General features: G+C 41.1%; 2 protein-coding genes across 2 annotated transcripts in view; one reads left to right on the top strand and one right to left on the bottom strand.

Moving 5' to 3' along the window:
* SBDS (SBDS ribosome maturation factor) overlaps positions 1–20,731 on the bottom strand; it is a 41,538-nt gene extending 20,807 nt beyond the window's left edge. The window contains exons 1-2 of the mRNA XM_069226931.1: positions 20,507–20,731; positions 19,928–20,057 (exon numbers count right to left, since the gene is read on the bottom strand). Of these exons, the coding sequence (XP_069083032.1) occupies positions 19,928–20,057; positions 20,507–20,634 (258 nt within the window). The 5' untranslated portion in view covers positions 20,635–20,731. The remainder of the gene's footprint in view (positions 1–19,927; positions 20,058–20,506) is intronic.
* A 600-nt stretch (positions 20,732–21,331) lies between these two features.
* Positions 21,332–27,818, top strand: part of LOC138286550 (S-adenosyl-L-methionine-dependent tRNA 4-demethylwyosine synthase TYW1-like) — a 490,050-nt gene continuing 483,563 nt past the window's right edge. Inside the window, exon 1 of the mRNA XM_069226929.1 lies at positions 21,332–21,515. Coding sequence (XP_069083030.1) covers positions 21,449–21,515 — 67 coding nt within the window. The 5' untranslated portion in view covers positions 21,332–21,448. The remainder of the gene's footprint in view (positions 21,516–27,818) is intronic.

Genomic DNA, 27,818 nt, shown 5'->3' with positions numbered 1-27,818 from the left:
GCTGACCAATGGCAACTGGACTTGGACCGGTCCCCCCGTTGGCTTCTGCTTGCCATCCTGCCTCCCTTAAGGTCCTGAGTCACGCTTTACAAGTGTACTCCTTTGTGGATTGAGACTTAAAGGGCTAAAGTCAGAAGGTCAATTCTTTAGCCAGGACGAACCTGGTTAGATTATACAACCAGCAGTCCATTGCTGTTAGCATCAAATGGCACCTAAGTCCTGTTCTCCAGTGACGCAGACTATCATTGGTTCTTTGAGCTTTTGGGTGTTATATCTACTTAAACTTTAAACAATCATATCTCTGGTTCTTTTTATTTTATTTTTGTCATTTGGTTTATTACATTTTACTCTATTTGTCCAATGCATTTTGGGATTTTTACTTGTTTTGCATTTCAAATGTATTACTGTTTTATTACTGCATACTTTACACATTGCTACTGTTAAGCCTGCCCGATCTCTTGTCATAGCTACGAGCGGGCTGAGCTCAGGGTAGTTTATTAACTTAAGGGTTTACTCTGATAAGGATTGTGGTTTTTACCTAATGGCTCTGCCCCTCAAATAATAACCCATTTTCTGCATATCAACCATCGTATTGCAAAAACATATTCAATTACATTAACAGACCACAATAAAATCTTTTAAAATCTAAACTCCATTCATTCATGTCCACTGATATCAATGTAGTATCCCTGAAATTCTACTCATAGTTGTTTTATGCTCCACTGCCTGGGACAACCATATTCACTAAAACAATCTGGTGATAAAATATTTACTGTAATTAAGGGTCTACAGCATTGAGGCCCTCTAAATCTTTTCTGACAGCCTTCCACATGGCTAAAATTTAATCTGTGGATCTTTACACAATTTTGTTTCTTTGTGCTGTGATTATTTAATCCAGTCAACAGGAAGGTTGACAAAATTGTCCTTGTTGCTTGTATACACACTTTTAATAATGCACTTTGTCGATTGGCAAAAAAGGATCCCTTGTAGGTGGCCTTTCAATTTTTGTTTTTATTTCAGTATCTGTGCTACTGCATCACTAAACACCATTTCACATTCCATTAACTGATAATGGATAAAGGCTGATGACTCTCATACATCTTCCGGAACCCCTCCACTTGGTACTTTTCAGGTTATAGGAAAATATTGATAACAGTGCTGACTTTCTTACAATTTATGTTTTTGCATCAGTCCACCATTTGTCCTCACTCCATTTGGCTATTGTTTCTTAGTGATGTAACAATCATTAGTGGACTGGCTGATACACTAACATTTGTTATTCTGTTATCAATTACTAGGGGCCATGAACCCATAAACCTCTTCAAGTGAAAACATGTTTCTCAAGCAGTGATGATCTTTGAACCAATGAACTCAAAACGAAAGTCATATGTACCACCAGTCAAAAGTTAAATGAGAAAAGACGTAATCCCTAGTCAGAATCAAGAGTTTCCATAGAAAACCTAGCCTGCATCACAGCTGAATGACCTTAATGATTATATGTACCGGGAGCTGTAATCCAATGTCTACTTAATGTGGTACATTTTCTGACAGGAAATGACATGCTCCATCCACCCACAGGTAGCCAAAGCTGGGCTGAGGCACATTTGCTCATTCTGCATCCTTTGAAGGGTTTAAACATTAAGGGTAAGCGTAAAGCTCCAGCTCCAAATAGTCATGCCCCGAGTAAATGTTTGTCTATTATAAAACTTTCCTCATGTCAGCAGTGGGTGCCATAAGTGAGAAATGTTCTCAGTGGAGGAGCAGTTGGGTCTTAATATGAGCAACATAGAAAACTGCTGGTCTGTTAATGGAGGTGTCTGCTCCTCTCATGGTTGACCAAACCCCGGCCCTAGTGAAGACATTGAATAGCATAATTAAGCCTACCGATGTCACTTCAATGACTGAGATGATGGATGTTCATCATGTACTCCCTGAAGCCTGTGTTGACTCAAGGCCAGCTGCTGGTTAAAGACAAAAAAAGAGGCTGGTAGCCAAGAAAAAATCAAGGGGTGCAAGCAGTGGGCATGAAAGGAGTAAGAGAGACATTGAAGGTCCTGATGAGTTCACTGTGGGAGAAAGGTCCTACACAGATGTGTTGTTAAACTAATGGAGTGGCTTTTGGACGGTTTTTATTCCAAGATGGAATTGTTAGTAAATACTTCTTTTGAACTTGTAACTATAGGCTGACCATGACTGAAAATTCTTGTTTGCAGTCCTTGGATAAAACAACTTTCTTTACGGGATCCTCGCAGGTGTATAATGTTTCAGCTCTGATTACAAATGATAAAAGGTCCCAAGTGGGTAAACCAGTAAATAATAACTCCAGTTTGGGACACTTAGACCCTCAGTTCCAGCTTCTTGTGTACTGTTTGTATCAGCAAGGAATTAATTTACCTCATTGTACTTAGCCTCTATCATGTCTCCTTCATTGGCTTTATCGAATAACTGCTTTTTCTGAAAGCAACTATCATCCTAATTAGCTAGTGCAGGGGGAGCGTCCTAGTGGGAAGGGTGTGCAGCATGCTCCTCTCGCACACTCTGCACCAGTTCAAAATAGGCTAAATTTGCCACCTCATGCAACACTATATGTTGCTATTTTGGTGAATTCCCCTCCATTCGAAAAGGGGGTTAGGAAACTTTTCATAAGTTGAAGAATAAAGTAGCACATTGGTGTAATGAGCATAGATGAGGGGGGTTGCCCTGACTGACTTGATATGCCTAATGAAACTAAAATTGCCCTTGGTCCCCTGGATGAGGATAAGGTTGCCACATCTGTATGTTCTGGTGTGAGCCCCTAGAGGATCTTAAGATGGAATATAGCTGGAAAGAAACAAAAAAGGATAGCCTGTGGCTAGAATTTATTAAACAGAAGAGGTTACCAAATCCTTCTTTCTAGAAGGATTTAAGTTGTTTTCCTATGCTGCTATTTCCTCTGGCCTCTGGTAGAGGTACTGCATACTTATCCTAAAACCTTATGAATACTGATTGCAATTTGTTATAATTCTAATTCATTACAGATGAAATAGGAGTCACTGTTTGTGTTAAGGGGCCTTCTTGAGTCTTTGAAGGATGAGTCACAGTTTTTCCATGTCGCTTATTGCTGTGGGAGACTTCAGCTTGCACTTATGTGAAGGCAGTTGTTATAGATATGTAAGCACAAATAATCATTATGACATTATGTTGCATTTGAAAGATCATGTTTTCCCTGAGAATAGATAAGAATATTGGTTACTTCATTGCGGATCTACATAGGAACCCATCTGCCTCTCTGTGCTATAATCCACAGGGTAGGTGCTCCAATGATTCTGAGATTAAGCAGGGGCTAAGGCAAGGCTGCATCTTAACCCTCTTTCTATTCAAGTTGTATATAAATCAATCACAGGCCACCTTGGTAGTACATGGGGGTGAAAGTGCTATAAGTAGGTACAACTGTGATGTTGGTTTTATATGCTGACAATGCTATCTTGCTAGCTAGAACTGCCTTAGCTCTTCAACATCTCCTGGACTCTTTTGTTGTTTTTATGAATAGTCTAGATTTATCCACAAATTATAGCAAGGTGCATGCTATGTCTGTGGGCCTTAGACTAACAAAATCAAGAATGTTTGTGGAACAAGACTGTAAGATAACCAAACCGGCGTTCTTCTCATATTTATGCATTTGGTTTGATCAGGATGGTACTTGGGGTCCACTTGTAACCGTGAAGAAATATACTCTAACTGAGTTGGCCTCAGTCATATCTGATTTTGTGATAAATTTAGGGAATAAGCCAATAACTGCAATGATGAAGATCTACCAGGCTAAATTTATGTTGGCTGGTTTGGATGGCAGAAATATCTGGGTTATTTGAAATACTGCTGTGCTACAAGCAGTTGGGAACAATTTTATGACATTTCTGCTGTCTCCATCTCAGAGCACAGCTTCCCATAGTGTATACGAAGAACTGGGCAAGGAGTATAATTCAGACCAGACTGCCCTTCGTCCCAGATTGCCTTTCACCCCTTTCTTAGATGGATATCAATTTGGTCAAAGAGGGAAACAGAGCTTAATCATGCAATTCTGAGAGATTGGATTACCCTCGTGGGTGCATGTGATATTCCATGGTTAAGGTATGTGAAAAACATTTTTTCAGCTCTGCACCATCCAGATTTGTTTCACATGCTTGATCGTATTAAGTAACCAGACTTGCAATGATAAAATCTAAAATTCCGTCCTTTAAAATGGATAGCAGGGAATAGGGAAATACTCAGTACTCATGCTTTAGTGAGGTTCAGACCTTATTTGTCTTTTGTAACAAATCTGAATCATCGTTTTTTGTTAATAACATCTAGGTTTAATGTGTTTCACTGCTTGATTGCGGTCTCAAGAGGCTGGCACCAGGTTAAAGATTTGAGGCCATTCGAGTGTGATTCTGTTTCAGTACAGGATACTATGCACTTCAAAATGTTTTGTGGATTTTATGTACTCTGGCTTAAGCAGTATATTTTGCCACTTTAAAAAGATTTACATTTTTTGCAGATCAGGCCAGCCATGGTATTTTTAAAGATGTTATCAAATGAACACGTTTCCATTTTGCTTGTTTCTTAAGGGGGCTGTTACAAAAAGATTATAGATGACTTTATACATTTATATGTACTGTATGATTATAATATGTTATTGTATAGCTGATTGTTAACTGAAATGAAGAAATATAATGACAGGCTCAGTTCTGCCCTTTGGGTGTTCCATTAACTTCATCTGTCAGGACCTACGGATGTTACAGGATGCATGAACAACAACCAAATAAATACAATCTAGTTAGGCCAAAGACAGTTTGCAGAGAATCTCTGCTCAGTTCCTGGAGCTATGGCAAAAGCAGCAGGCAGTTCCCAGAGAAGTGCATGGTAGGTTCAAGTAGAACCAACAATTCCAAAGTCAAGAAAATTGCACATAAAATTCTCAAAACGATTATAAAAGAAAAGAAACAAAACATTTCATCAAAAATCAGAAAAAGGATAATGGGGATAGGATTTTTTTTTAATTTAAGGTAAAAAATAAAGAACCATTCCAAAACAACAGTTTGTGCTTAGCCAGGCCCAACACACAATTTCAGACGGAGGTCGCATACACCAAGCAGGTCAACCTGGCTAAGATTTTTACTTTTGGTAGTAAGCAAAAGCTCATGGTGCGACTAAGCTGTATTCCGTAGCGTTGCAGTTGCTTTGTGGGTCCGATTGATTTGATTTGCTACCCCACCCTGTTTTAAGGTTTATACCTTCAGGCCTAGTTACTTTATTAGTTCTTAAAATTCCTCCAGTGGGGCAAGGCTGGAAGCTGCAGTCAGGCCGGGTTCCACAAGGGTGGATATCTCTATGGGGAAGTCCTGCTGAACAATGTTTGGAGCACAACAACAAAACTGAGTGGGATAGACGTGGTTTTCTTGTCCACCTTCGGTGTGACCTCCTTAAGCAAGCCTCAGCACCTTGTCCACCACATTTAGCAAATTCTAGTCTCTCTTGATCTCCATGAGGAGCGGTTGAAAAAGCTGGGTGCCGCCTGCTCTCTCCTCTTCGAATTTCTGTGGTGGGCACTCCACCTGAAGACTACCTTGCTGGGCAGAGCATCCTTGCACACAGAGGACAAGCTTGGAAAGGACACATAACAGGGGAAGCAGGCCACACCCGTACCAAGAATCAGACCTGGAAAAAACACTCTCAGTCTGCAAAACTGGTATAAAAAGATTGGAGCCATTGTTATTTGTTCTTGTGGTCTCTTCTACAAAGGTGGGGATACTCCAGAGTACCAAGGGCTGGTGTACAACTGACAGCGACATCCCTAGAGGCAAGGGAACATTGCTTTGAGTTGGATCTAAAAGAGGAATTACTGGACTGTTACTGATGTCAAGATATCCTCCTACCTGTAAGAAAGGGAAGGAAGTAGAACCCTGCAGGAGGAGCGGCCTGTGAAAGGGGCTGCTGTAATTGACCCTGGCATGGGCTCTGTCTGATAGAGACTTGCTAAGCAAGTGCAACAAAGGACTCATGGCACTGCCAGATTGGGCAGTGCGACCTTTGTTATTTATCCCTGTCATAGGGACCTGGGCCGGTGTGCCACATGGTAGTCCAACTAAAGCCAAAATAAGTGACTGCTGGTAGTGTGTGTGTCCAACGAATGTACTGTGTAACCGCAGCACAGCAAAGTGTGTTGTTGGGTCAGAGCCAGTCTGGAAGACTGAGTGACCATAGAGATGCCACAGGGTGCCCCGTGAAGAATCAAGATCATCACCTTGAGGCACAGTGTGCCGAAGATAGCGTCTGGCATCTGTCGCATCAAAAAATCTGCATGTGTGTGGCTGTCGTGCTCAGGAAAAAGTGCCAAGTACTCAACGAACTGTTGGAGTGAGCTGTGTTGTTAATCGAGTACCCACCAGAGTGATCTGCAGCCTTCTGCCCAAAAGAGGGTTCTCATCAGGGCCCTCCCAGCAACACACTTAACAGTCAGCTGTTGCACAGCTCCTGAGAGAACTGCTGTGTGCCACCTGGAGGCTCCTGTTGCCAGTGAGATCCTGCTGCTGTGGGAGGGCTGAACAAGTGCCTGCCCCACTACCACAAACTTGGTGAGGGACTGAACTAGGCCCAAGAGACTGTTTCCATGAGTTTATTTATTTCATTAATAGAAACTCCTAAGCGGTCCACATGCTTAACATAAAATAGCATAAAACAGTTCTACAATTCCATAGGGAAATGCAGAAATATCTATTATACAGTCACAATACTAAAAAGAGCAAAATGAAGAAAAAAAGTTATAATAATAATACCACTCAGACATTACATAACAGAATATATCACAGAAGCAATCTAAAATTGTTCGAATTAGCTTCTCAACTTCAAAACAATGAAATTCAAGAAAAAAATCATAAAGTGCCTCAAACAGTGCAACACGGTACCATAAAGAAAACCTCTCATGTTGAAGATCCTAGCGTACCGTGATATTTTCTTCAATAAAACAGTTGTGCAGCGTAGACTTCCAGTCCAGAATAAGAAGTAATCAATAAAATCCAGGACAATCAACCAATAGCATCACGAGGAAGCATTATAAAGCACCAAAAGATCTCAACATAATCCTAAAAAACTACCTTGAGTAATTCACTTTCAACCATCTTGATTATCACCAATACAAGAAGACTCAAAAGAGATTTAAAAAGGACTGACATTGTTTTTTAAATCTTAAAACAGAATAATTCGTTGGGAGGATTAAATAAGGCTTCCAAGGCTCCTCCAGAAGAACAAATATTAAAATACAAATAGAGGGGTTTCTGCCATTTTGTCCTGGCCATGGCTAGAGCTGGACAAACAAATAATACATGCTTACAATTCTGTACACCCAATTGACAAAGATCGCAATTATCATCAAATCCATCCCACCTGGAAGTTAGATCTCTAGGAGGCAGTCTATCTCAACTAAATGTACAAGCGCCTCACCCCATGTGGAAGATTCCAGGCAAGATATGGCTGAGATTGTTTAAAAGTCACTGATTCAGGTAACTTGGCCAGTCTCCTCTTACTGCTGCAGAACTCGAAGTCTGAAGAGAAGCTTTTCAACCAAGTCACTTCTTTTTTTTTTTAAATGTTAAACGTGGTGGGCAGAAATGATTGAATCAAGTCTTGATTTAGCTCAAGCAATTGTAAAGCTAGATTATAGTTTCTAAAAAACTTAGATTTTTCTTTTAGTCTACAATTTTTTTTTTTATGAGCTAAGTTTCTTAGAGTGGATGCATTACTATGGGCTAAACTTATATAAGCCCTCCTGACCACAGCCACTAGACCCTGTACAAAAACTTTCTCAGTACCAAATTCGAGCCTTAAAGCTGCCTCCGAGGCAGAGTTGTTACAAAAGGCTAGGTGTCTTAATATCTGAACTTCCATCCTATCAAGAAATTTCCATTTGGAAAACATTCTACCCTCTAAAGTGTACAAGAAAGTGGCCGGGATCTTTATTTGATAAGCAGCTAGTAAGTGATGGAAATGTCACCGGCCGACTGCTGTAAAAAAGGCAATTAAACCTTGTGCTTGAGACAGAGCCTCAGTGGCATAATTACGCATGTGGTCTTGGTCACTGAGTGAAGAAGGGAAAAATTTCCCCAGGAAACAATAGGATTTTATCCTTTCTAGCTTGTGTTGGCCTAGGAACCAGGAAAAGTTAATTTTCTTACCCAGTTTTTTCCCCAAGGAAACATATTACTTGATATTTCGATAGATTCATCTGCAGATGGTGCTGTGTGGAATAAAGGTTTAATGCCACCAAACGCTGATTTAGGCCTTTCGGGGTAAGGTCTATCACAACTATATCATCTGCGTATAGAAGACAAGAGAGTGGATATCATCCAATTTTGGGGGCAAAACCATTCGCATTCTGCAGGAAACTGGGCAGGCCATAAATATATAAGGAAAATAACAGTGGTGCCAACAAGCAGCCTTGCTTCAAACGATTTTTTGTGGGAAATTTAGCTCACAAGCCCTGTTCTTCTCCTATGAGAATTTTGTACGAGGTGGAAGAGTGCAAAGCTATAACCAAATGTAACAGTTTTTTTGGGGGGGTTGGGGGGGAAAGAACACCTAGCTCATATAATTGTTTCCACAGTATTTTCCTATCCACTCTATCGAAGGCTGTAGAGAAATCTATGAATGTGACATATACTGCCCCCCCCCGATCTGAACATATTTTTCATTTATAGTATGCATCAATAAGATATTATCCAAAGTACTATGTTCCTTTACTGTTTGAAACTTGCTTGTCCCAGGGGAAGTATCTAATTTTCCTCAACCCAATTAGTTAAATGCATTAAAATACTTTTCGCGAATATCTTGCCAGTTGCATCCAGTAGTGCAATTTGACAATAGTTTTTGGGGCTGAGATTTGTCACCCTTTTTATATAATCGGACTACGACACTCCCCATCCAGGAGTCAGGAACTCTAGTTTTTAAATAGCAGGCGTGAAAGACCGGGTGGAGAATTTTTGCCCAGAGCAAAGGTTCTAGTTTAAATAAAGACATCGGGACCTCCTCAGGGCCCAGTGCTCCAGAATTCCTCATTGACCTAATAAATCCCTCAATCTCAGTCACAGAGGGGGGGGACCCCAGCGCTCTACTTCAGATCTGTTGTTTTTACTCCAATCCATTTCCCATGGCTCTCTCATCCCATTTACTGCGTAAAGGGAAAATATGTAGTTCTTTCAGTCAGCCTCGGCTATTGGGGGAGCTCTGGATGATTTACGCCTTCCGCAGCCTTTGGAAATAATAGCCCAAATTTTATGGGAATTTTTTGTCGCCGCTGCTTTCCTCACGGCTATCCACATCTGCTCCACTTCTTCCCTCCTTATACCTAACTTCACACGCGCTCTTCTTCTTTTTAACAAGGATATTCTCCTACTCCTATCCTTGGGCTCCCATTCATACCGTCTCCTTACCAATTTATTAATTTCTCTATTTAACAATAAAATGGATTGCCTTACTTTCTTTTGTGGAGGCTTACAGAGTTGATACGAGACACTTTGGGTTATGTAATCAATACATTTAGAGAAATAATATAGGAGGATCCACGTTCCATTCATCGACACCTCTCACTAAGGATTCAAGTGCTTTTTTTTTTTTTTTAAACAGAGGACATTTTGGTGAGGGCCCAAAAAATTCTACCTGTTTTCCTACAGAATCTAAATGACCTTGCCCAAAGGATTCCAGGAATATGTGGAGGAGAACTGCATTTTTAACGAAATAATCAACATTTTATGATCTTTAAAAGATGTACCCTTAACCCGCATTTCCTCCAGTGATTAGGCAATAGTGTAAGAGGCTAACATGGAATCAACTGTTCCGCAGGGATTTGTGTGCAGGATAGTCAGAACGAAAACGTCTATCTAGGATGATGCAACACAGGTCCCTCAAACCTTCCAATAGGGAGTGGCCCCTTTTATCCGTCCTGATTCTAGGGGGAAATAAAATCAGCAGAATATTTAAGGTGGTTTCCCTCTCCAAGTCCCCAAAATGGAAAGGGATAGATAGGAAATTTTACAATTTAAATCTCCCATTATCAGTAACTCATCTACACTTTCATGTGGATTAGAGCAGATTACAGACATTTGATTAAGCATGTACAATAGGACTCTACCAAATTCCTTATCTGGAGGAATACAGACGTTAACTGTTAGCAAGGGAGTTTTTCTGCCATTCTCCAATATTGGATGCACTCTTACTATGTGATAAAGATTTGAGGAGGCGGGCAGACTAACATATTCCCATTTATATTTGTTGCTTCATAGCATGGCAATACCCTCTTTTGCATGCCCTTTGTTTTTAGGGCTGTGCCTTTGTACTTAAGGCAAAATAACTAGAACAGGTGAAATCTGCTATGCTCCAGGTCTCCTGAATGCAAATTACATCCACCTGTAGAGAACAAATACGATCTAATTTTTCAGAATGGTTCCCTAATCCTGCAGCATTTCAGGAGACTACTGAGAAACTCTGGTTAGTAACAGGGTTGTGAGGACGTTTCCTTTGCCAGAGTGCAATTTAGTGTATTATTTAAAGCCCCCGCCAACCAACTCCAATTTTCATTTTTGGGACCTGTAAGATGTGAGGGGACATCCTCCATAAATCTTCACCACTCTTTCACCATAGGAAGCAGAAACATTTAAGTTTTACACGGAGGAAGTATTATAAGCGGGCCTTTGATGCAAGTGTGTACCATTCACACAGAGGGCAAAGTGGGGCTGTTTCCGGTTAAGGGAAGCTTCCTTACCCTATATTGGAACCACATCTATACCTCTACACTTTAACTGTCCAAAATTAACTAAAATCAGATTTAAAACAGTTTTAGACAAGAACCAGACGTTTGTCTTTATCGCTCCTATACTGTGTTCGAGAAAGACCCGAGAAATATCACAACTGTCAATAAACTTTAGCTCGTCAATACCTGTGAGGCAAGAAATTAATATAGAATGATTTAAGATTAAATTTGAGTCAAATAAAGCAGAAAACTCACTCTAAACATTCAGGGGTCTCTATATAGCCTTGAGAGACTTCCTCCATACTATATTCTTCCCCACCTTCATAAAGATCTGAAGTATAGTTCGCAGCCACTACATGTGCATTTACATAATAGATAGAGATATCGCGTGAATTGAAGACAGATAACAGACTCCTAAAGTCAGGGGAAAGAATCTGTTGCACCTCCGAAGGAGATATCGAGTCCTGTTATCCCCGTAAGATTAGAGAGCCAGCCGATCTCACCACCTTGGAGCTCTCCATCCTCAGTCCCAATTCATGTTCTTCTTGCTAGGAGGAGGTTCCATTATGGCCCTTGTCCTCGAACTTAACCCTTCTTGGGTTCTTTTTATAGATTCTCCCCCCCCCTTTATTTTCTTCCCTTTTTACCTAAATTCTTCTCCTTTGAAGATTTTAGAGCCAAAATCCCCTCACGCTCCACCGTCGATGAGTAAGGGTATACTTTAGGCAAGAAAATGGGAAAAAGGGCCACTGAAAGGTTTAACTCCTTTTTTGGCATAGTAGGTTCAAGACCAATAGGGGCCACATTGCTTGTAGGGGAAAGGCTGGAAAAAAGATTTTCCAGGGAATAAACAACACTCTATTGGTGGACTTATGGCTTTCCCACCTGCAGACCCTGATCAGAGAGGGAAAGCAGAGATGGTGGATTCACGGGCGCGCAGGGGACTGATGAGCACATAAACGGCAGTGAGTCTAGACACCCCAACTTTAGGAGACAACCTTAGTAGTCCTACCGGATTTCCCATCATGTCCTGGTTTGAGGTTCTTTTGATCTAACAAGGTTTTCAATATAGATAATAATACATCTTGAGTATGATCAGAATTGGTGATTGATTTTTTCTAGAAGAACCAGGATTGAGGATAAAATTATTTCAAGACATTTAAAGGATTTAGAGAATATAAAATTTTGCTCTGGAGGGCCACTCTGTAGATTCAGAGAGCACATAAGATCTGGCGTCAAGCAGGATATTTGTGGGGAAAGGGAATGGTTAGAAGGCGTACTACTAAACAGCCTTAGACCTGGGGTGTAGAGTCGGAGGTTACTATCCAGATGGGTCTTTGGGTGACTATCGGAAGAGTTCCTTGCTCCATATACGCAATTCAAGTAAATATCAGGAAGAGTTAAGTCCTCTGCTCCAGCTCCGATTCCCGCAACACCCTCCACATTTGCTTTAGAAGGCATTTGATTTTCTGGGTGAATTTGTGTCTCCAAACCCCCCCACCCCCCACCCCCCTACCCCTCATAGGGATAAAGCTAACCTGCCTCCCCCTATCGATAGCACAGCAAGCTGCTAAATCAGTGCGGTCATTAAAAGCCAATTCTTCAGGTAGCTCCTTTTGAACAAAAGGCAAAATGGAATTTATACTTTTTGTATTCAGGTGAGGAATGCCCTTGTTTCTTAAAGGATTTAACTTCGTCTTTTTACAAGCACGACTAAGAAAAGTCCTGCTCCTTTGGAAATGTTTAGCCATCATCCTTATCCTTATCTGCACCCCAATCTTCCCTCTAGACACCTGACAGGCGCAGCGTTTTTCACCTCTCACTGCTGCTGCTACTGAACTACTGGATGCCACAGCTATACCACTTGTACAGGCAGGTGCAGAGGCGATCACAGGGTCTAGGGCTGGGGACTGAGGGCGGGATTGAGAGCTAAGAGCTATGCAGGTTCTAACAGTGGCAACCTGCAGGCGTACGGGGCAGTTTTCCTCACCGCTTCCATCCCTTCACCCCTTCCTTTCCCTCACCTTCCTTCCTCCTGGTAATTGGTGAACGTTGATCGTGGATGATATAAAAAATGCGGAGGATCAAACAAAAGGTGCCGCCGTGCACACTCCCAGGTCTTTACTGCACTTTTCTGAGCGTCTTCTTTGGCCCCTCAGCGGAAATGTTTTAGATGATTTACCTGGACTTTAGCAATGTATTTGCCCGAGGCACTGCAGGGCGTCTCACCGCGTCTCTACTCACTAGGCGCTAGGCTGGGGGCCGAATCGAGCTGCTCCAAGTCGGCCGGGAGAAAGGGCCTCAGAATAGGAGGTCAAGGGCGGGCAGAACCACACGGCCGGCTCCACTCCCCCCCATCACCTCGCGTCTCCCGATGGTGCGCACCTCTTTCACGGCGCCTCCGCCGCCGACCACCAACCGGCACTGACATTATTCTGATCTATTTTCATGACTCGGGGACCAAAGCACCAATTCCTTTAATCGCAGCCACAAAAGATTTTTCTCTGTGCTGTCAGGCCATTAAAGCTTCAGGTCTGTGAATATGGTTTCACACGTCTTTTTGTATCGAGAAGCAAATAAGTCTATGCGCATTAAAGTGGGAAATGTACCTTTTGGGGTCTCTCCGTTTTTTTTGCCCACACGACTAAACTACATAAAACCTGCAATTAGGAACCCAACGTGGATGTACTTTTATTATTAAAATGTTCGTGAAAATTTTAACAGTGCCAAAGTTATACAGAAAACAAAACATGCATTTTCAATGAAAAACCCTCATCTACCCAGAACTACACATAACCTGTGTACTATATATGTAACTATATTGATTGGCTTATAACTTTAGTGCGATTTGACAAATCTGCACAAAACCTGGCATTCAGCATGTTTAACTCACTGTTAGTATTTTCAAATTCGTGCTTATATATTGGGGGAAAGATTAAAAGGGAGGCGGGTTCAAAGAAGTGCCCATTTACTAAAGGCTGTGATAATGTTTCATGAATTTCCATGAAATTTGGCAAATCTTCATCACGTTTAGCTTACTCTTGATATAATGAGGCTCATGCAAATCCATCAATGAGTGGCATAGTAAAATAGGGTGGGTCAAAAAGTGGTGCTGGGTAGTTAACAGGGCTTTTACCAAAATGCAGCACACTGTATCAATCAATCACAGATTTCGGGCAAATTTGCCATAGGAAGCAAAGTTAAAGGGAGTCAAAAATCTTTGGCTCTGATCATGGAGGTTTACAGAATTTGGCAAAAACCTTAGCATATTTTGCTTACTCTTAGTATAGTGAATTGCAAGTTGGGGCAGTAAAGTGTTAATTTGCTAATAACGAGTGCAGATTAATGAATTAGCCTGATATTTGACAGACTGTTAGCAAATTAAGCCCAGCGCAGTAATCTCTGGGTTTAGGCAGACCCATTCAAGGTTTCCGTCTGCAACAGACAGCAAAGATTCCCATGGGAAGGAAATGCTGCTTTTTAAACCACTCGAGTATTCCTCCTCTGCAAGATTTGCATGGAAACAGTAAACTAAGCATGGAAAGTGTCTGAGGTGCTGTCCAGATCCATGAGACTACACCAGTTTTTAGAAAAATCAACTCTTTCTTAATCCACCCCCAATTAATCTTTGGCCACCACCTTGTTTCCACTGGATGAAACTTAACATTCCTGCACATGGTGTAACAGCCAAATGTCATGCCTATTTATTAAAGAAAAACAATTCCAATTTTTGAGCACAGTAGACTTTTTGCCAACCCTTTTTAACTTTGCCCTCTCCGTCGACATATCTGCAATAAACCGGCCATACCCAGAGAAGACTAAACATCGACCCCTTTTATTAGCATGTTAACACCTTTTCCTCTAAAATACTCCCCTTGACAAATTTGCAAGAATGGGAAAACATCAAGTGTAAAGTAAAGTTCTAAGTATCTGCTAAATTCTGTGCAATTTCATAAAGCAGCGCAAAGTGTAGAGATAAATTAAAAATATACCTTCCGTATGTTTCCAACCATCAGGCTATTTAACCTCTTGACACAAACACTAATTTGAACGGACTTACACCAATCCAAACAAAGCACTACCTTGAGTAAAGGTCTACTTACATGTCGAGGTAGGTGTAATTATATTCAGCTGTTTCTTCTTTCTCAAGGAACAAAGAATCCTAATGGATGTAACATAAGAACTATATTTATAACTCCTTTTTGGTGGCACCACTTGACAGATCTGTACGAAACATGTCACAAGGAACCTAAATTTGATGTATATTTTTAGGGAAGGAGCCCAAAGTGGATGTACTTTTTTGGGGAAGGTTTCATGCAATTTTGTCGAACAGCGCCAAGTATTAAGAAAACAAAAAGTGCATTTTAATGGAAACTCTGACCTTACCATAATCACACAGGTGCTATGGCTACTTGTGAGATAGATGGATTGATTGTTTTACTAGCAACTCCCAATTTGTTTCATGAGACTATTAAGAGTCTCTATGATTATTCACACTTAAGATACTTAAATTAAGTTTGAAGCAAATTACAGTAAGTACTTTTTTTGTCAGGTATCAATATGCTGTATATTTATATTCCTTGCCTGCCCGTTGCTGAGGGGTCACCAGTTCATTTCAGTGTTCTGCTTTATTGCAGCAGTTGGATTCCTGTCACTAATTCTGCTTTTCATTGCTTACATGCCTGTGCTTGCTTCTAGTTACACAGTGATAGTTGTGAATTGCTGAAAATATTTTTTCTTCCTTGCAATACTGCTCGCATGCTCGGCAACAGTATAAGCTTTTCCTAGTCACACCATAAAGCTGCGGAGTGGCACTGTATATTAGACAGTGTAAAACTATACAAATGTAATTACCAATTCATTGTGCCAGGTAAATATCACAGATCAAGCATAGTAAAAGATCTAATTTAAGCAGGTTTAAAAATTTAAAATATTCGGAAAGGGCAAGCAACTTATTTTGGGGTAAGTGTATTTCCTTCACACTGGTCTCTCTGTTCCGTTCACTGCAAGTGTACTAGCCCTGACAGTGTCACAGAAGTGGGTATTAGGAGGGAGACTAGGTGGTTTATAGAAGCAGGAACGACACTTGAAACACACTGCCTCATGCTTCAATTTGTTTTCATGAATTATGCTATTTCAGTAATATGATCCCTTTCCCTGATCCAGGGCCAGACTATGAACCCAAAGCAGCCCTGGCAAATGTTGTCAGATCAGCCCCCATAGGGGTCATATCGAACAAGCCTGACCACTACAATGGGATTGCCCCCCCAATAAACTTTGGGGGGAAATGGTAAACACAGTGCATTCTACAACATATTTTTCATTATATGATCAATTGTATTCGTTTTTAAAGCACAGTAAATGACGACCTTACAGTGCACCAGGATACAGCATTATTTGGGTTCTTCAATAATTCCCTTAACATTACCCTCTAATAGTGCCTCATCTCTCCATAGCACCTCTCTCACGTGCATTTAGTGTTTTACAGCACCTCTTACCTACGTAATGTGATGAAGCACTCTACATCACACACACGTACAGAGACAATGAATCATACATGTGAAAATCAGTGTACAGAAATGTTACATAAGACAAAGGGGATTACAAGGTGTAGGATTCACATACCTATACTGGTAGGCATTTTTTAACAGTGCTTGGTCTGGGGGAAGCATAAAATAAAGATTCAAAATGTAAGCAGTGGTTAGGGTTGACTTTTCTAATTATGTATTTATCTCTTAAAAAAAAGAAAAAAGTGTTCTTAGCAAAGTTAGGATATTCAAAAATTGGGAAAAACATAACTTTTTAACCTGTATGATGCAGGTCTTTGATGGGAGCTCAAATCTCACTGTGCTAGAGGATGATCATAACTTATGGATTGCACATAACAAAAGCATCTCTGTAACAAAAGCAGTATTCCACCGAGATATATCCATACAATATTATGTGATCTGAATAGGACACGTTCTTTGCAGCAGGCATATTAATCCTCTGCACTACCTTGCATGAGCCAAAACTGCCACTAGATAAAACTCTGATCTCTCTTCAGCAGGTACATTAATCACTAGAGTTATCTTGGCACTTTTATTTTTGCCTGAAAGCTGTTGTAACTCTGCAGCGCTTTTTAAAACTGCTGTGAGACCGCCACCCCTCCAAATAACAAAAGTACCCCCACCCTTCCAGCCTCCAAGGGATACCCTATGCTCAATATTGCCAGTTCGACCTTGCCCTGACCCCATACGTTAACTTCTCCAATCTGGAAACTTTTATAACTAACTCTTTTGAATTAGTGTAAATTTGTTATGTTCAGCTGGACCTTTTCATTGTCAATGGTGGTCCAGGACTTTCTATCAGGGAGTGCAGTGTTTTTATCTACTCTTCCTTTGCCAGCAGTGCTTACTATTTAAATGTGATATTATAACAAAGAAATAATAAATGAAAAATAAACCAAAAAAGTGCTTCTTTCTTTTTCAAGACCTCACCGGTTTTGATGGATGCATTCAATGAAAGACTCAGCATCTGTCACTCCTGCAGGTGCCACATTGCCAGAAAATCCAAGGTAGGTCTCCATGGCCACAAGGATATTAAGGTACATTTATTTACTTAATGTTTCTCATATAGCCCAACTCTACCGCAGGGTGTCGGAGGTCCTAACAGTCACACAAACATTACCTAGAAGGGGTTACCAAGCTTACATAAAATATTTGAGAATAGCAATAAAATTAATCAGCAAAGAGACAAAGTAAAAAGTGGTCAAGTCGTTGGGGGGGGGGGGGGGGCGAGTGGGGTAAGCTGAAAATAACAAGAGACGTAGAAAATAAAAAAAGGAATAATTTGTTCTAAAGATTAAGCAAAAAGAGGCAGAGAAGTTTAAACAATTAAATGCAGTTTGAAGAGAAAGTATTTTTTTGAAAGATGCCAAGATTGTTTTCTCATCCCTTCCCCCTCACACTCTATCACCCCCCTCTCCCCCTCCACCCCCCCCCCCACCTCCCCAGGGATTGAAGGAAGGCAAGTTATTCAAATGTCCAATGATTTATAAGTCAAACATAGAAATCTGAATTTAATACTTAACTTCAGCGAAGGCAGTAGATATCTCTCAAAACGAGGTTTAAGTGATCACATTTCCAGATGTTAGTTGTTGAACAAGCAGGAGAATTAAGAAGGACTTTCAAAACAGCCAAGGAGGTTTATTAGCGAGTGAAGCATTGCCCTAGTCAGTTCTGGAGATGAAAATGGCTTAGATTATGGAGCAAATGACCAACTGTGAGAGAATAAGTTTGAGTAGTTTTAAAAAGAACAATGCTGCTCAGACAGATTAAGTGGGATGGTCAAAGCGAGATTTCACAGAAAAGAGAAGAGGTAATCCAAACATGCAAGCTTACTTGTGAGAAACCCTCCAGTGGCAAGCACTATGCTTCCTTTGACACATTTGAAACATGCAGCTGCAGACATTGCACTGCTCACCATTGCTAGCTCCAAATTCCTTATTGCTAAGACTCCCACTGAGGGAAACAATGAGGAGGTGGGCCACAGGCACCTGAAAGCTCCAAATTCCTTACTGTCAAGTAACTCACTAACAGAAGCAAGAAAGATGTCAGCTGCAGGTATCATCCTGAGGCTTCTGCAGTTACTGGAACCAGAACTTCCATTAACACAGGCTCTTTCTACTAGCAGCAACAATGGGGAAGAAAAGGAACCCATTACGGAGTCAAAAATAAAATGGAGGGTGAGCCAGGGGAAAAGCTTATAGTGATAGAGGACCTACAGCCCGTTCAATGCTACATATGCATACAGTGACTGTATAGCGATGTGGCACAGACACCAATAAAAGGGAAGGGGGCAAACTCAACAGCTCAGTCTTGGGAAAATTCAGGAAGACAACCAAGACCATTCGGCACTCAGAAAGGCAGTAAAGGTAGAGCTTGTCTGCATTAGATAACTCCAGCTTGTATCCATGTAAAAACCATAGGCAAACTCCTACATAAGGGTGGTAGGCAGATGCATACATGAAGCAATCACTCTTTCCTCTTTGGTACACTTCATGCCTAAGCGCGGTTACACAATTATTATGGCATGATAACATTAACCCTTGGACCATCACACATGACAACAAAATACTTCCCAAATAGGCCACATTTGGAACCACACTCTTTGTAATTGTATTTATATAGCGCATACTACCCCATACGAGGCGCTGAAGTACTTTGTGGCGAGTAGCATGTTACCCTGGAACCCAAAAAGGATTAGTGGTGGATTAAAATAGGGAAATAGTTTAGTTTTGTTTACAGAATTTGTAGAGCGCATGGCTACCGGAAGGCCTCCCAGCGCTGAGGAGGATCACTAGATATGAGGAACAGACCTAAACAGGGAACAATACAGTTTCCAATTTTCTATGAGTTAATTTGAGCAAGGACACGCAAGTCTTTTAATTGGATTGAACGGCATTATGGAGGAATAGAAGAGGGAAGTCTCCAGAAAGTGTTATTTGGGAGCTCACAGTAGTAAGATGAAGTTTGGGATGAGTTAAGGGGGAAGATGGAACAGGGAAAAGTCAAATGAGGGATACACGAGGGAAGAATTTAATAAGAGTTGTTTGGGAGATCATAATAGTAAAATGAGGTTTTGGGGGCTCCCAGGAGGAATAGTCGAGGGAAGAGTCTAGAAATGGTTGTTTTGAAGATCACAGTAGTAGAACGAGGTTTGGAATGAGTCAGAGAGTGTTGGTAGAGTATATATTGAGAGAGGTGTAGGGTGAGACACAAAATACCTAATTGGAGAGTCTCACCTTTTATTCCCTTCTTCTACAAGAGTAAAGTAATGAATATATAGATATATATATATATACACACATAAGTACATAGAAGGGGGAAAATAAAGCTGCCTAAGCGAATAGATCCCTTCACTCCATGATTTGGCACATAGCACACTAAGAGAAAGGCACGGGTCATCTATCAGGCACGAAAATGTTTCCCAAATTTATAAGTGCATAGTTCCAGCCAAATACAGCGTATGATGCAGCGTAGTGATAATACCCGCCTACTTAAAGCGACTCTCCAGGAGCATAAATGGCTTGGTAAATGCAACTACGACATAATCAAATATCACACTTAAGCGCTTAATAACAATTATGGAAAAGGAACTGTCCTTTTTACTAAATCGGAAACCAACCTGTTTACAAATTTCTGTCTGGTCGTCTGTACCAAAAGCTTTGGCGAGATCTTCTTTCTTTGCCACTTGGCCTTTCGATACATTAGTGAACACCGAATGCGTCTGCATAACTTCATCAAGATCTTTCTCCCTGTGGGTGAAATGTAGAATACAGATGAGATGACATCTGAAGGAATTAACAGTTTCGAGTATCAATTTCCAAAACAGACATAATGTGCAGATACACAAAAATAATTTCGAGAAGAGGGCTACACGAAACACTGCGATTAATCGTTATTTTCAAAACGATTGAAAAATCTTGGTGTTATTGGCCAAATACATCATAAACAGTGGTTGTCAAAAAAGTTAACAACGCAGTTAGGATGACCCTTAAAAGTTACTAGTCAGGCCTCGGTGCAAAGTTTCGGCCACTCGTGTACTCCGTCCTCAAGATCCACGTGCCCCATACACACACATACTGTCTCGCGAGTGTACTCTTCCCCACAAGTATGTACATTAACCATACGTACTGCACTGGGCCCCCCTTGCGCGTCCTTTCTCCCGCTCATATCATTTCGCAGCTCCCCACCCCGCACTCACACTCCGCTTCGCCAGCTCATCACTTTGTTCTTGTAGCAAGCTATCTCGAAGCGTTTTCCGCCCTTCTTCATCCTCACCACGGCGACATTGGTCAGGCGGATCTGGTTGGTGGGGGTGAAGATAGACATCTTGGTGCGGACGATAGGGACCACCGGCAGCTGTCAGTGCGTGCACCCAGAGAAACAGAGCATGCGTCACAACCTGAGTCAGAATCGTGTAGCGTTGCGTTTCAAGCCTCATTCTCAACTGTGAATAAGTGACTCAGGATGCTAATATGGTGACGTTACAATTCTTGTAGTGTTGCAAATCCTTTAAAAGGCACGCTTGTTCTGTAATACTGTTATGAGAGTCAAAAATCTAAACCGCTCATTTGCTCAAATATAATTCAAATGCCGTACATAGTTTAATATTTTGGCAATATAATTTTGATTTACAGAAGTAACTTAATTATATCACTCAATACACACCATAAATGTAAAGAGAAATTGAGTTAAAAAGAAGCAATAAAAGATCTACAAAAAGTATACTTTTTTTTTTTGTCAAAGCTAAATTTTGAATTGTCGACTTCGGGTAAGCAAAGATGGCGTCCTCGATGACGAACATCCCATGCAGCAGACTTTTCATGATGTTAGAAGCCGTGCCAAGGCCAGGCAATATGTATTATATTTCTCCCCAACTATGGTTCTGCCCATCTTCCCATGTTCATAAACTAGAGCGAATTGACTGACCCTAACATGGCCATTACGCTCATTTGCGGTCTAGACGATTTTGCGCAGACTCAGAAATGAGTTGTTAGGCTCAGTCCTTCCTCAATGTTCATGACTGTCTTCTTTGCAGAGTGCGCTTTAAAGTTGTGGCAGTAACCGGCAACGTGCCTGTGTGTCTATTGAGGTATCCTGTGAGCCTGCTGGGGCCCGGTGTGTTACACGCTTCGAGAGCGGGATGGTGTTCTACCTGTTTCTGCTGTTCATGCTCCACGTGATACCTGCTCCTGCTCACCAGGAAGTGGGTATGTACCTGTGAATGCTTCAGTGCGACATGCACGCCTTGCAGCACGTTCTACTTCGTTCTCGGCCTTTCTTGCCCAAAACGAAGGCGAAGTCTGACGTTTAAGAGTGATCGCATTTAGGTCAATATAGCGAAAGACAAGTTTTTTTTTTTTTTTTAGTGATTTGGTAGTGAAAAGAGGGTGACCCCCCATGGAAGTGTGTAGAGGAGTTATGTGAGTGTGATTGAAAAGAAACTGACACCCACCCACTGAGTGACTTGACAGGCGTGCTTGCTGGAAGAGCAGGGGTCCTGTCAGCACGAGCTGTCCCTTTTCTTGACGAGGGTCTTCTGGCTTGGCAATTGGCGCCCCTTTTTCATATGTGGTAGTTCTTCACTAAGGGAAGGTGTGTCTTTTCAAGGGCTGTCCGATATTAGTTGTGGCTTGACAGCACTGCCGATTATACTTTGTTGCCAATTCTTGAAAATATACTCGGAGTGGTCTTTAGCCTCGCCCGAAGGAGTGTTTCCCTTTCACCACATGCTGTTGGCTATTTGGTGCATCCTTGTGTCTCACGTGGACTTTTTGCATTGCCAGAAATGAGGGGCTATTTAACATCTTAAAACTACACTGAATCATCACACGTTGCATTGTTTACTTCATAGATGCATTGTTTTTAGAAAATAATATATATATATTTTTTCAGTGCTGCAGATTAAAAAAAATATATTCTAGTCAGCGCTCAGAATGCAAGTCAGACATTTTTGCTTTGCCAACAATGTTCAACTTGCTTAACCACTTTTTGTGTTTGGATTGTTCTTGCGCTTGACATTCTCTTGCCGGATGCATGGCACTTTCAGCCACATATTGTTACCCAAGTAATACTCTCATGCCTGCAGCGTCAACATTTTTTGAAGTCGTCTGTTTCTTGAAATGTCTATGTAGAAATTCCGTTTTGAAGCCTATGTTTGTTGTAAGCAGTATATAATCCAGTCAGTCCTGAATGTGCATTATGACTACTATTACCACGGTTCACATTTGTAAATTACTTTTCATCAAGGGCTTGCCTACCAGTTGGGCTGTGTGTGCCAAGCAAACCCCTCTGTACTGTATCAGGTGGAAAATGCATTTTTTTTTTTTTTTTTTTTCTAAAGCTATTTTTTTTTTTTTGCACGAGCCCGCTGCTTAAATGCTCCGCTTGCATGACCACCAGCAATGATTTCGGGTACTTAAATTATCTAGGGCGAGGTGTGAAGTCAACCAGGAGGGAAGCTGATGTTTTCTGTCCCCATTTACAAATGAACACAAGGTTTGGGGGAATTTGGTCTCTTATGACACTCCTATTAGAACAAAAGCCAGACAGGGATCTACTTGATAGGATTCACAGAAGGGCTATTTCAGCATTTAATGTTTTTGACAGCGATAAAATGGGTATTACTGAGTCGGCTAACAGGACCACTTGTTATTTAGAGTGCAGCAAAACGGTACATATGCTGTAGCAAACACCACATGAAACAGTAGGTATTTGTATAAATGAAAGCCGACATTTGGATGGAAGTTAGTTACAATTGGGGAAAGATGCACCACCAAAAACACAAATCCGAAAAGACTTCAGTTAACATGTTTTGGAAAGCTACCACAGCACTGTACAGATACCTTAACAATTCCTGATTTGGGGTGATCATTCTAGAATTTAGGGTATTTTATAACACTATTATCTGTTTATTTCAAATGCAATTTAATGTATTTCCATACCTTCATTTGATGTATTAGAGCTGTTCTAGAGACAGGTCCAGCTGTCTCAGCAATATAATATTAAAACAATAATTAAAATGGATACATGCACACTTACATGCAAAAGATTTTGGTCAGCCCCTTTCCATTGGTAATTGGAGTGTCTGTCGCAGTTTGCTTATGTCCACAACAGATTACAAGGGACAGTGGGCAGCCCACTTCACCAGTTGGCTATTTTGCACTGTGAGTGATGCATTTTGCTTGATCACGTGCACATCATCCAGAAAAGGTGTACACTTGAGTACCAGGACTGGTGTCCTTGGGGTCTGGGGGTCACTCTATTTTTATGTTTTTGCATATTTCTTACATTTGCAAATATATATAAAAAATCGCAAACGTTATAAGGCCCAGAACTTTTGGCTTGGTCAGTGCTTTGTAATGAGTGTTGTAGTTTGCATCCATTGTATTGTTTACTTGAGTGGAATTCGAACAACCAGCTGGTAGGATGTATGCTGATAAGCTCCTGTATGCACAGTTCACAATCATGCTGGACATTTTGTGTTCCGCTGCATTGGTTAGTTTAGGCAGCCCATGCATGTCTTTCTACTCAATGCCCGTATGTAGTGTAAGATTTTGGACTCTTTTTGCTCCTTATGTTATCCTAACTTTAAATGCTGTTACTGACCCTGAAGTGCAGCTTGTTAATGAAAGGATGGTAGGAGAGTGCTGCCGCTGAGGCCATGAACTATGCTACCAGTATAGCCTATGAAAGGATCATGATTGTGATGGCTGCTTGTATAACACAGGGCCATTGCAGGACTCAACCTAAGTAACAAAGTGTTATAGTTGAATGTCAGCAAGCAGTAGCTAATTTTTTGTACTTTAGCGTTCTACTGTCTGTTCCTAGCATTTCCCATCCTAAACCTGTGCCATGTCAGTTCTTTCGTCTGGCTGTGACACAGGAACACCCTTTATGGGACGACTGGAGGGAGCAGCCCACAAACAGGAGTAATTTAGTTGAAGCCATAAATCCTGAAGCATGAGAGTTAACAGTTATAAGGAATCAGGAGACAATGCAAGGAATAGAATGCAGCACAAGTACATACAATAGGACTTAGGATAGAAGATCAGGGTTTAAGGAGAGCTGATTTGATATGATAGCTCTAGCCTCCCTCTCCTTTTCTCCTCCACACCCGCCAGGAGATTCCACCTTGGTCTGTTGAAGGGTTTCAGAGGATTGCCAAATGTTCCCACTTATCAAATCAAAATTGCTGAATTAGATTCCAGTTGTGGCTCCTTCTAAGCATATCACTGTGAAAGATAACGGCCACATTACTTAAGTCCAACACACCATCCTAATTTGTTTATGTACAAAAGGGGTCCTGAGCTTCAAGTAATTTCTTTAGTTTTTCTAGAGAACTAGTTTGACAGAACTACTACTTCAAGTATCCTTGTGTTCCCACACTGGAACATCTAGACTACATTATCAGACCAGATTGCCAGAACTGTGGGAGGTGGTTCCAGATCAAGTTCTGCTTTCTTACCCTGGCAGGGTAAGACATCAGCCGTCCCATGGCAATTACCTGGACTGTATGTGATCCAGTGGGAGGGGCAAGAGAAAACCAATGACCACCTTGCATCAGCATACTTCAGGGGTTTACAAAAAGTTGTAGTTCTTGTGAACATTCCATGATGTCACTGAACTGGATGTGAGCCCCCCTCAAGGAATGTCTCTAATGTGTAGATTCTTCTTTTACCAATAGCTCTTTATCATAGATGGCATAGCTTATTTCAGTAACTGAGAGTTTTAAGAGACAACAGTAACTGGATTTAATTCCTGTATCCTTGGATGTCTCTGGAACAAGATAGCTCTCGCCTCAAATGAAGAGGCATCACTCAGCGCAATAAGAGTGCTTGGAAGCAGGTGTTGAAGAACAGGTGCTTTCATAAAAATAGTCTTCTGGATCTCAAATTCTTGTCCAGGGCTCTAGTGAAAAGGTAACTACCCCCCATAAGTTGATGCAGTGAGTGAAAAGCAAGACTGTCTTCGAGAACTCAGTTACAAAATCTCTGTAGGAATTGGCAAAACCTCTGAATTCTTGTATCTCTTTCACATTCGAGGTTTGAGGCTTCCCATATACAGCTTTGTTTGCCTCAGGCTCCATCTGCAACTCTTCATCTGATATAATGAATCACAAAATGAAGGACAGGATGTTTTGAATATACATTTTGCCGGTTTGGCGTACAGTTGACCTGGACAAATAAAAGGATAAAGATCACTGCAAAATGCCCGCAGTGCGAGATGCATCACTGCAAGGATCTGGCAGATTGAAGTCTGGATCAACCATGCAACCCCAAAGACTAGAGTTCAACAGCAGGTTTAACGACATGCCATCCTTCTGGTCAACTGGCCCATTTACAAACTGACAAGATGTCACAGGTACAGGAAAGATGCTTTATTTAAGAACCGTGCAAAAGATCCCCTTAATTCACTGCTGCAGTACCAAATGGTATACACACAATTTTGTAAGGGGAAGCAATGCAGTGGGGTTATATCACAGACCACGGGCATTATTCTATTCCTTAGAACAGGTAATGGATAGCAGGTAAGAAAACCACTTGCCAGAAATACATATTCGGAGTGGAAAACTGCAAATAGTCCACATAACCTTCTCATCATCATTCACTTAAAGCAAAACTTACAGAGTTTTTTTTATTTTTTTTAACATCTTTATTAGCACTTGGCAGCACTTCATGTTTCCGAGGACAAAGCTTTTAAAATGGAGCAAAATCGAACCAGCCTAATGAAAGAAATAAGGATGAAACATTAACAAAAAGAGAATAGAATTTTGGTATTTTGATGTGTGTCTGGGTGGGTGGGTAGGTATAAAACAAACATAAGTGAAAATAAATGAAATGAAAACTAAGACTGGATTCTAGGCACCACATAAACACGAAATATAAATTCTTAGCAAGCTGTATCGTAGACCATTACTTCGAGAATCTACATCATTAATCTTCAAAGTACGCCCCAGGGGCCGTATGCGGCCCCTCTGACTTTTATATGCTGCCCCCTGGTCATAAGCAGCACTGGGCTGCTGTTTACTCGACTCAGCAACACGTTAAAAAGATGTTCAATAACCAGACAAGCATTTATTCAGAGGTTAATGGAAGTGAAAGAAATGAAGTAACTAGGGTATCCTGCACTGCTTAAAGCTAGGAAAACCTTCATTTTTAAAGACCTATTGCAGCAAAAGTGTAAAAGTATGATAAAGTCTGTTCAAAATTCAAATAAGGTATTTCATAAACATGCAGAACTGTTTCACCTTAGTACATCAGATTATATTGGTGTATCAAGAAGTATTTGTTAAAAGTGATTGTTTTCAAACATGAATTCCTTCAGAAACATTAATTCTTCTCCCCCTTCCCCCATGACAAAAAATGCCAATAGTATACTAAGAGGCAAGTCTGTTATGTGCACTCTTTGGATGGCCTGGGTTCTTATTATATATGAACAACGTTATAGTTCATTAAATCAAACACAGGATAATGTTTGTGCAGCCCACATCCGGCAGTTGTGTATTTTGAGGTCCTCTTATGTGATAATGACTAAAAAGGAGGGAAAGTGAAATAAAACAGTTGCCTAGGATCTCACAATTTGGTTAAGTGGAAAAGCCAGGATTAATCCCAAGTTTTTGGTTTCGCATTGTGCAGTTCAGACATTAGGGCCCATATTTATGGGCTTTGTGTTGCAGGGCAGCGCAACCAGTGACCTTGCGGCTCTGCCCTTCGTCACAGGGAAAGGGCAGGAATGTGGCATATTTATCCAATACAGTGCATTCCTGTCCTTTTCCTCCTGCGCCGGCGCAGTTTTGGCCATTGTGTTAGGATGTCTGCATTGAATGCCGGATTGTTTTTATGCAGGAAGGGACGGACACCTTCCTGCACAAAACAATCCTGAGAGGCTTTTTTCCTCTTTCTGTGTGTGCTGTGAATGCGACACACATAGAAAGAGGAAAAAAACATATTTAATATATTTAACATAATGAACAACCCCCGCAACACCTATGGAAATGCCTCCCTGGCGCAGAGTAATGTAACACAGCGATTTGCTCTGTTACATTACTTGAAATTTATGAAGTCCCACAGTGCCATGCAAGGTGGTCTTGCGTGGCTTCATAAATCTCACTTAAAGTTTGCGTTGCTCTTGCACCACAGTATGTGGTGCAAGAGAGACACCGCACCATGTTGCGTGGTGCAAGAGGGACGCAAACCATGCCATAAATATGGCCCTAGATGTATATGCCTCGCTTCCCTTACAATCCTGAGAGGCTTTTTCCTCTTTCTGTGTGTGCTGTGAATACCCACTTTACCATTAACCCCTCCACAACCTCAGCTGCCACCCTCCTGGTATCAATGTGGCTCTCGGTCACATCACAGACCAATCTTTGTTACCCCAGGGAAAATGTTTGTGAGTACCCATGATCTACATGATGCCAATGCCAGAGGCCAAAACATTCAGGTGAATAGGTTGACAACAGGCATCCTTGAAATCTCAAACATTTTCTTGTAGGGTGTTATTCAAGCTTC

Source organism: Pleurodeles waltl, chromosome 3_2 (genome assembly GCF_031143425.1).
Source record: "Pleurodeles waltl isolate 20211129_DDA chromosome 3_2, aPleWal1.hap1.20221129, whole genome shotgun sequence".
Taxonomy (NCBI): domain Eukaryota; kingdom Metazoa; phylum Chordata; class Amphibia; order Caudata; family Salamandridae; genus Pleurodeles; species Pleurodeles waltl.
This window is presented reverse-complemented; position numbering and strand designations above follow the sequence as displayed.